We start from the raw sequence: 10,256 nt of genomic DNA, 5'->3' as shown, positions 1-10,256 counted from the left end.
ATATATGTAAAGAATGTACTTCTCTGTTCATATTCCACATACACATAAAATTACTATGAACATTAACAAACACATAGATTGTACTTAAAGGCATATACAGCCTTTGACTTTCAAAAGCTGCTTGTTAATTGAGTCCAAGTATGCCAGTTTTTATTCTGGGCCTGACTCCACCTGTTTCCAGCTTGGCCAGGTGCACATAGGTTACAGCTTTCCTTTGTACCTTGAGGTCTTTCCAGAAAAGAGGACGAGTATGAGAAGTTAAGTTGAGGCAAAGAAGCCATGGGGTTTCATATCACCATATAAAGGTGGAGTTAAGCAATATATATTATTAAAGTAGAAAAATGTTTCTATGCCCCCTCTGGCATTTAACATTCCTTATGCTAAGACAGCATTCCATCCAGCTACTTGCCACATACTCTTTTCTTTTCAGAAATATAAGTTCCAAATTCCATCGTTTAGACAATTTCCAGATGCTGTTCTGATGACGACATAAACTTGTCTCTGAATGCCCCTGACCGACCTCAAGGGGCACAAGTCAGGCTGTTCTTTTACTACAGAAAATGGCCGGAAGAGGGTTTGCTTTGGGTTCCCATTCGTGGTCATGATGAGGTGGGTGGCTACAGAATGTACGTGAAAAGGTGATGGACTCCCCAGGGGCAAAGTAGCCCCCCAAATTTTGCATCAGCAGAAGCAGCAGTGCACAGAAGGGTGTCCCTATGGGGAGTGAGAGCCCACTTCAAAGCCCCACTTCTAAAGCTCAGTAGGGTCCGCGTCCCAGTTTGAACACGTGCTTGGCAATTACACGTGCAGGAGGAGTCCTGTTGGACTCCTGTTACCGGCCTGCTGAGGTTTTTCGAATGGTGACTGGTAGGGAAACTGCCTGCCTGGAGCTGCCTGGAATCCCAGTCCCGGCCCCGCCCTAGTAGTGTTCCCCTGGCACTCAGACGAAGGATGCCAAGCAGACAAGGAATAGTTCGCACTGGGGATGGCGCCTTCCTGCTCCTTCACTTCCCGCTTCCTCTTCCTCCTGCTTTCTTCTTTTTCTCCTTCTCTGCTGCCTCCCTCGGTCCCCGCTCCATCCTTTGGTGCTGGCGGCCAGGGCACAGCTCACGGGGGCGGGGCAGAGGCGCTGGCGTGGCTGTACGAGCGCCTGGACAGAGAGGCCCGGGTGGTCCTGCTCTCCACCTCCTCCCCCGCCTCCCCTCTCGCTCCTGGGGGACCAGGGTTGGGGCAGCAGGGGAACGTGGCCATGAAGCCGAGGCGGAACCGCTGGTTCATGAAGCAGTAGATGATGGGGTTGACGCAGGAGGAGGTGTAGGAGAGCAAGAGGATGAAGGAGATGGGGGTCCCGGAGAGGCGGCGCTCTGCAGAGGCGGTGTCGAAGGCCCGCCAGGCGTTGGCGCTGAAGATGGGCATCCAGCAGAGGAAGAAGAGAACCACGATGACCATGAGCATGCGGATCACTCGCTTCTTGGCCATCAGGTTGGCCGCGGGCCTGCTGCTCCTGATGCGGCTGGGCCTGCCGCCGCCGCCGCTGGACAGCTGCTGCAGCTCCAGCTTCCCTGGGTGCTTGGACCGCTGCAGGTAACACCCATCGCTGGCCTCGTATCTGCCGCTGCTGCCGGGGCTCGGCTTCCTTTCTGGATGGGCAAGGGACAACACTTATTTTTCGGGATGGGTCATGCCAGACGGAAGGCGTGGAACCCCTGCCCCCTGCATCAAGGGGCTAAACCACACTTGAACTGTACTATTGGGCAGGCGACCTCGGGCCTGGTTGACATGGGTAGGTATTGTTTACACTAGTCCTTTCCTTCAAATGAAAAGCTACTTAAAACTACTAAAATACTGTGTAGTATCTGATGTACATAATTTATAATAGTAAAATAATATTTTACACGTGTAGATTATAGGGCTAAAGAACTGTTCAAGAATGAATAGGCACAGTCTTCTTCCAGCTCCTCAGGGGGAAGTTTCCTGCTTGCTTGGGAAAGCTCCAGACTGCTTTTACTGTGAGGACTCTGCATAATGAGCAAAAACCAAAGAAGACCTTGAAGTTGTATAAGTGGTAAAGAGCTGAGTAAAGGGGTGGAGTGAGAACGGTGTGTGGGGGGGGCAGCGAGTGATACCAACAAAGGTATCGGGTAAGTTTCTCTGGCGAGTGGACTCTAATGAAAGGGGGGACGGGAGGCTCTGTGGCAGCTGCAACAGGAGTGAAGGGGAGGAGAGAGGATGGCGCCTGGAATTACAATTTGCTTTGGTTGTGGAAGGCGGTCCATTTGTACGCAACAGCACAGAGAGCCTGGGACCCGTGGGCCCTCGGCTTGTAATTGGGCGATGTGTGTATTATGTCATCTTATTCCACCCAGCACCCTTTTGAGAGGAATAATTTCTTCATTTTACAGATGAGGAATAGAGACACTGGGTCTCACGACTGTGCCTTAGGACACAGAGTCTCCTAAGAAGACTTTTGAAAACCTCTAATATACCCTATACACACTCTGGGTATATCCATTTAAGTTACAGAAAATAAGCGTTTGTAATCTTTTGGCATCAACATACAGCTAAGAGATAGTTACCTCTAGCAGACTTCTTCTGGCTAGCATCAAATTTTATACCCTGGTAAAGTTCCAGAGAGATTAATCCATATGCCACCATCATCACAATTCCAGGAATAAGAAAGAGGATGAGTAACAGGAAGGTGTGCCTAATAAAATAAAAAGCAATAACCAGCATCTCTAGCATTTCAAACTCAGATGGGATGGAATAAGCAGGGCTCATCTCCATTTTAATGAGTCTGAGGAAACACATTAATTACTAGTATTTAATATCTTTGGAAATTCCCCATCTGGAGAGTCAGTCATTAGAAGTTGTTTACTTCTTTTCTTTCAGTTAAAGTCTCTTATGAAGGACTAGTTAAATGGAAAAGTTTGGTGTAAGTCTGTGCCTGAAACAAGTCTACATTTAAAACAGACGAGAGCTTAAAAAAGAAAAAACAAACAAGCCAATGAGAGTAGGTGAATACCTCAATAAAACGGTTTCTGAAATAATAATAATAAGAGTTTACATTCATTGATGACTTATTCAATTTCAATATAGTATATATATATATTACTATATCTAATTCCCATAATAACTTTTGAGGTAGGTACTATTAACATGATACCCATTTTACAAATGAGGAAACAGACTTAGAGACAATAAACAATTTGTCCAAAATGACACAGCTCGTGGCAAAGGTGAGATCTGAAGCCGAGCAATACAATTCTAGAACTCATGCTCTTAAACATCACAATATACCATTTGTTGACTTTATAGCAACAGAATCGTCTAATGCATAGGTAGCAATGATGGAAGACCTCCTTGGTTTTGCAAAATAAGCATTCTGGCTGTTCTGACCCGCTGGCACAGTGGCAAGCTCGTTCTAGTGCCTGGTGGGCCAGAGCTATGCTTTCTCTAAATATGTTTGATTCCTGAAGAATTGCAGCCTCCTTCCTTATGAGTCTGGCCCCTAAATCACTTTTGCAGTCTGGCATGTGTAAGATTACGCAATTAGGCCATAAAATTGTCAGAGGCTCACGGTGGCTGAGCCATTTCTCATTTCAATTGGACATGTTTTGATAAGAGTTCTTTTCAAATCTTGGAAAAGTCCCTCATTTGCAACATAACTCTTTGTGTGTACGCGTTACTTGGTTGAAATGAAAAAAAGGAAGGCAAAGAAAGCAGAAATTATCTCAGTTTTGAGCTATGTTTTTTTTAAATCCTTGTCTGAAGTTTCCAACATCTGTGTTATTTAGGGTTGGTTTCTATTGTCAGTTTTTTTCTATGTACAGCTCATATTTTCCCATTTATTCCCATGTCTAATACTTTTTTAAAAATATTTATTTATTTATTTTTGGCTGTGTTGGGTCTTCTTTTCTGTGCTAGGGCTTTCTCTAGTTGCTGCAAGAGGGGGCCACTCTTCATCGGGGTGCGTGGGCCTCTCACTACGGGGGCCTCTCTTGTTGTGGAGCACAGGCTCCAGACGCACAGGCTCAGTAGTCATGGCTCACGGGCCCAGTTGCTCCGCAGCATGTGGGATCTTCCCAGAACAGGGCTCGAACCCGTGTCCCCTGCATTGGCAGGCAGACTCTCAACCACTGCACCACCAGGGAAGCCCTTGAGCCATTTTTAAATGTCTAGCTCCCTGCTTCTAAAACATGCTGGGAACTGGTAAACATAATGTCCTGTATTTGTGTAGCCTTTTTAAAGATATTTAGTGACATTTTCATAAACATGCTCTCATTTGAATCTCACATCCATCTAATGAGGTAGATAAAAAAAATCTTTATTCTTAAATCTTTGTGTAGATAAAGAACTTGAATGTCAGGGAGGTTATATGAACTTGTCCAATATCACCCACTAGTAAGCAAAGAAACAGGTTCTAGAACCTTGCCTTTTTATTTCCAGTACAGTGTCCCGTGCAAATACCACAGCTGCAGCTCTAAGAAAAACCACGTGGGATTTGGAACTCATCCTCGGCTCTACCTCCAGTTCTTGGAAAATCAGAGCTCTTCCAGAAGCACACTGCATAGTGGTTAAGACCAGATGCTCTCTTATCTCTTCTAGGTTTGGGAACTTGAGTGACTTGCTTAACCTCTCCATGTCTCAGTTTCCTCTGTAAAATGGGGACAATAATAGTACCCACCCTATAGGGTTTTGAGAGGATTAGTTGAATTTATATATATATATATATATATATATATATATATATATATATATATATATATAGCATTTAAAACACAGCACTCTAAGTGTTTGCTGTCACTGTTACTCTAGAAAGAGGTTAGAGTGAAACTTCTCGATAAGTCTCTAGGAGACTGATCCCCCCAGACACTGGACAATACATTCCAGTTTTTATTAAACCTGCAAAATTATATCGAGTTGTATTAAACAAATAAACCCATGCAGCCTTACCAGGACTGCTGCATGACATCATTTGGCAGTAGAAAACGGCACATGTTCGCGGTCTGATTGTTATTTTTGGTAAAAGGCACCAAGTTGCTATAAATCGGGTACGGAGTCATGATGGTAAAGGAGAGGCACCAGGTAGCGGCAATCACCTTCAAAGCGTGGGATTTTGTCTGCCAGACGCGGGACTGTAAGGGTTTGCAAATTGCCCCATATCTCTCCAGCGATATGGCTACCAGATTAAAGGTGGAGACACTCACAGAGGTGCCTGGAAAAGGAACAAAGAAGCTGGTTACGCAGGCTCTGAAATCCAAAGTTTATTTGCACAATGAGCTTAAGCATACCTGATCTGCGCAGGTTTGATAGATAGCAGAGGAAAACGCTCAGAGGGTAAGAATATTGTGTATGTATATCTAAAAAAAATGACTTATTCCCAGCTTTGTTCCCAAAACGATTTGAGGCAGGTAAAGAAATGTGTTTGCAAATACATCTTATTGCCAATTTTTAGATAAGTTTATTGAACTTTGATTACAACCAACTCCTTCCTAGGCTGAAGGCGCTCATTAATTAATAACCAAGTGGATGAAATATGTTCCTATCCCACAGAAGAGGTTCTGAGCGACCTGTAGAATAGCTTTAGTTTTGAGCGTGATCTGCATAGTTAAGTTGACCTTTTAACCCAATATTCTCAAGGACTGTGACCCTGAAAATTCAGTGGGGTCTGAGCTGGGAGCATTAAAACTCTTCCTGAAAATTTCTAGTACAGACTTTTTTTTAAAGATTTTTTTGATGTGGATCATTTTTAAAGTCTTTATTGAATTTGTTACACTATTGAATTTGTTGCTTCTGTTTCATGTTTTGGTTTTTTGGCCACAAGGTATGTGGGATCTTAGCTCCCTGACCAGGGATCAAACCCACACCCCTTGCATTGGAAGGGGAAGTCTTAACCACTGGACCACCAGGGAAGTCCCCAAACTGTTTTTAAGAGTGAAACATTCTAAGTTTCCAAATGGAGTGTTGAAAAATTACCTAGTGAAAAAGGAAGAAGGGGAAACTCTCCATATTATAACTAACGTTTTTCTCTGGGAGGAAGGACTAGGGCCTTTTTTCTCATTCTCTTTGCTTTCTGTATTTTGTAAAAGGAACATGCATCATCAGTGAGAAAGACGTCAAAACACCTCATTCAAAAGGATATACTTACGTATAGTCAAAAAAGCTTAATTTTCCTTATTTTTTGTATTTTGTGTGTGTACATACTTATTATAATCTCATATCCCCTTAAAATTCCCTTTAATTCTTCATCCATAAATTCAACTGATTCTTCTCTTATCTCTTACCATGATGGAGGAGTTCTTAGCCTGGGGCCTTTTGTGAAACTATGTACAAAAATATTCTTTTTCTAGGGAGAATATCCAGAGTATTCCTGAGAGACTTGAAGGAATCTACAACCCTGAAACCATTCTATAAGAACTTACGTCTGAGACAGGATTGGCTGTGTTTTATAGGACTTTAAGGAGTTGATGACATCTGAATTAGAGGGTACAGCCCCAAAGTCCTGAGTCAAGTCTGTACAATGGGTCCACTGTACTTATAAACCCACCAGCAGGCGAGCACTCTTGTTTTTGGCTCTGTATTAGGAGCTTAATGAGTGTTAACTATTAGAAACAGTATCGAGGAGAACATAAAATTAAGGGAAGAATTGAAATCACTGGAATCAGAAATCCAACAAAACCATTATGGCATTGCAAACACTTGCAGAATTATCTTGCTTTTCATTTTCTAGAACAGTCTGTCCTAGAAATTTTCAGGAAGAGTTTTAAGGCTCCTAGCTCAGACCCCAGCTATTTAAAAACATTTTTGGTTGAGGTGAAACTTACATCACATAAACGTAATCATTTTAAAGTGAACGGTTCTGTGGCATTTAGCACATTCACAATGTTGTGCCGCTACACGAGCACTCTTTTTAAATCTCCTTCCACAAACCCCGGTTAAGATTATTAAGTATTATCATAAGATATATACAGACAGGTCTTGAAAGCCTAAAGCACTATGCGATGTTGGTTACTATTATTGCGTCATTGTTTAACAATGATCCTTTTCATTTGCGAGTCGAGGACTGGACCCAGATTGACACTTTCTTGGCTATTTGTCCGTGTCACGCAGATCAGTTATTCATCGTCATTTCGTCACTGCTGGATCCTGCTTCCTCAATTGGGAGAAATAAAGGCTTTCAAAGCTTTCCGGTCATTGAAGGCTGCCCTAGCCCAACTCAGCTCTGCGTATTTGGCCCAGCTTAGGTCAGAACAAACAACAACTCCTTCCTCATTCCCCGCCTCTCCTCCTCCTCTCCCAGCTAATTCTCAGAATGGGCAAGGGACAAAGCATTTTGACAGACAGAGGGGGCAGAGAGGCATGTTTTGTTTCCGCCTTAGAAGAGCCACAACAGTTGGCAAAGCGAGGTCATGTACTCACCACTGTTGTGGCTACCGATCTGGGTTCAAGTCAGCTCTGTAGCTTACCGCCTGTGTGTCCTTGGGCACATTATTAACCTCTCTGTGCCTCTGTTCCCTCCTCCATGAAACAGGGAAGGATAACTGTATATTCTTTATAGGGTGGTTGGGAGATAAAATATGATCATGGAAGTAAAAACTCAAAGCAATTAGGAGAATATCTGGTGCTCAAAAAATGCATTCAAAAATATTAGCTCTTGTGACTTTTATTATCATCACCATCATTTTGATTGGCAAAGGCAGAGAGCTGCGTATCTCAGCCAACCAGTGTCAGCTTAGTGACCCACAGGCTCTAGGAGCAAATTCAATTCCTCGTCTGGTGGCAGAGGTCTCTCTCTCTCTCTCTCCGTGCCTGAGATGGTCCCAGACCCTGGGAAAACAGTCTGGGAAGTGAATCCTGAGAAGGGAATCTAGACCTCTGATGAAACTCATTTTCAAATAGTCCCTGTTCCCTAGGAAAGCCAGAGCAACGGCAGAAAGAGCCCTCTTCCAGCACCCTGGCCATCCCAAAAGCCATGCCTTGGGTTGGGTAGAGCTCAGAATACAATCAACGACCTCCAGGAAGGAGCAGAACGGCTTGCATCTGTCTTACTTTCTAACAGAAACAAGCAAAACCAAGCTCTTCTGTGGCTTCTTACCAACTTATTCCACTTTGAGAAACTGACCCTTAAAACTGGGGACTGACTTCTGGGGAGTTATGAGGACTGACCCCTCATAAAGCCAGCTCCTCTGTCCTTACACCTAGCCCCACACAGACAGATGTTTTGTTTTGGCTGTTAAGGGTTGGGGAAGGCCTGGGGCTGAGCAGGGTCTGGGGCGAGCTCCAGAAATAGGCACCAGCAGCAACTCACCCATGAAGTAGGTGGTGGTCTTGCAGACAGCGCTCCCAAAGATGAAATCCTTGAGCAGGTTGGGGATGAGGTTGAACGGCATGCAGAAGAGGCAGAGCATGAGGTCACTGACAGCCAGGGAGAGCAGGAAGATGTTGGTGACCGTTCTCATCCTCTTGTTCCGAATCAGCACCGTAATGACCAGCGTGTTTCCCAGCACACTGAGCAGGAATATCAAGGAGTACAAGAGAATCTGCACGGCTGGCTGCCACTCTGAGAGGAGGAACGCGGACGAGGGATGGAGGTTATGAGAGCAGAATGTTAAAACCTAGCACGCGCACCAAGCACTTATTTCCTGCCGATTTTTTTTTTCAGGGGCGGACATCATTGAACCCAGCTCTCCCTGTACTTAACAATATTTTGCAGAAACAAAGTGAGGAGAGCACAGAGTGATTCAGTTGCTTCTAAAAGGTTGGTCTGTTAAAGGATCACTCACTCAGGGAACCACTTTTTCTTAAGAACAAAGCCCCTCTAGTGAATAGTGATTGCTTTCTTTCCTAGCTGCTAAGCATTATTTCGCTATAATCACTTCTTCACACTGATTTCCCCCAAGAAAAGGCGACAGCTAGATTGTGACAGCACCTTTTCTGTGATGCTTGTAAGTTCAAGCTTTTACACTTGTCCTCTCTTCTGGCTCCACTTCAGGTCCTCCTCCCACTGCTTTTGTGCCCCCGAGTCCTGTACATTAATCCCAACTGTCCCCTGGGGAACAAGAAGAACATTGGACTCAATTCTGCTCTTTGATCTCTTATCCAAACTTCTGAACAGATGACTTTACCCAGCCTTGTCTCACGAGGACTTTGTTATATTTTTGCAGTCAGCCTTGCCTTTGCTGATTTCTTCCCCCAACTTAATAGTTTTCTGAATTAAAGTATCAGCCTCTGACACCTACCTTTGGAGGCATGGGGCTGATCCAAGCAGAAAAGCGTCTCGTTTTCGATCCCCAGTTTGCAGGGAGGCGTCGTGTTGCTTCCATTCAAGAGAAGGCTGTCCACATCCATCCTTGCTTTGCTGCTTTTCACCAAGCGCTGGCGAGCTGATGAACGGCTCACTCTCGGCTCATTCCTCTAATGACCGACTGGAGAGTTTCCCAAATGGAACCTGCCGTGGAGGGGCAAGGGGGTTGGGGGAGTGATTGCCAGGTGTGGGCTTCTGAAGCCATTCTTAAAGGCGACTGGAGTTCCACACACTCAGGCCAGCTGGGCAAGCATGTGCACTCCTGTCTTGGAAAGAACAGCTGGTGCAAGGCAAGCCTGCTCCACCTTCCAGGCCCATCCCATTCCTGGGCCAGCCATGGGGCCCTGAGCACAGACAGCCTGATTGTAACTTAACCCTTCCTGGAGTGTCGCTGCTTTTCCACACACATGCCCACAGGTGTGGACACACACACACACATGGACACATTACCTCTCTTCTCTGTATAGGAACCTGTCACCGTCCCAGACATAGGCAGAATAAAGCCCAAACTGGCCGTGTGAGACAGAAACAATTAACACAGTAACAGATACCATAATGCAGAGCATCAGGACTAAAGGACACGGAGGGACTGCGTTTCTACCTCCTTATATAAAAGCAGTTAGTGCCTTTTTAGCTTTGGACCCATGCCCAGCAGTGTGTGTGGATATAACTACCGGTTGTTAAGTTCTTACCAACCGCAGGGTTATTTCTCTGCCCTTGGAAACTGAAAGAAGGGGGGTACTTTGACTATAGGTACCTGGATTCTTATTACAGAAACACTTGAGTAAGATTTTCCATTCATTCATTTATTCACTCATCCATTCATTCAGCACATGTTCATTGAGAGTCAGCCGTTTGCCAGGTACTTTCTAAACACATAAGCAGATAATGAATAAGATTATTTCAGATGTGTAAAGCACCACAGAGGAGGTGAAGCAGGAAGGCGTAATCG

At 44.6% G+C, this 10,256-nt stretch overlaps 1 protein-coding gene across 1 annotated transcript; it reads right to left on the bottom strand.

Annotated features, from left to right (window-relative positions):
• Positions 1–973: 973 nt before the first annotated feature.
• On the bottom strand, positions 974–9,386 carry CCKAR (cholecystokinin A receptor). The gene is made up of 5 exons (XM_060011775.1): positions 9,240–9,386; positions 8,309–8,560; positions 4,954–5,215; positions 2,577–2,704; positions 974–1,640 (listed from the first exon to the last, which is right to left on the bottom strand). The coding sequence occupies exons 1-5, from the start codon at positions 9,346–9,348 to the stop codon at positions 1,108–1,110; spliced, it is 1,284 nt and encodes a 427-aa protein (XP_059867758.1). The 5' UTR covers positions 9,349–9,386; the 3' UTR covers positions 974–1,107.
• Positions 9,387–10,256: the final 870 nt, after the last annotated feature.

This window comes from Delphinus delphis, chromosome 5, assembly GCF_949987515.2.
Source record: "Delphinus delphis chromosome 5, mDelDel1.2, whole genome shotgun sequence".
Taxonomy (NCBI): domain Eukaryota; kingdom Metazoa; phylum Chordata; class Mammalia; order Artiodactyla; family Delphinidae; genus Delphinus; species Delphinus delphis.
The sequence above is the reverse complement of the archived record's forward strand: the minus strand, read 5'-3'. Positions and strand labels throughout refer to the sequence as shown.

Bases quoted from the DNA above. Each gene is read 5' to 3' on its own strand.
- CCKAR (XM_060011775.1), bottom strand. From the start codon at position 9,348: ATGGATGTGGACAGCCTTCTCTTGAATGGAAGCAACACGACGCCTCCC. The intron at 8,561-9,239 runs GTAGGTGTCAGA...TCCTCCTCTCAG, and splicing joins TCAGCCCCATGCCTCCAAAG to AGTGGCAGCCAGCCGTGCAG. The intron at 1,641-2,576 runs GTAACTATCTCT...TTGCCCATCCAG, and splicing joins CCAGAAGAAGTCTGCTAGAG to AAAGGAAGCCGAGCCCCGGC.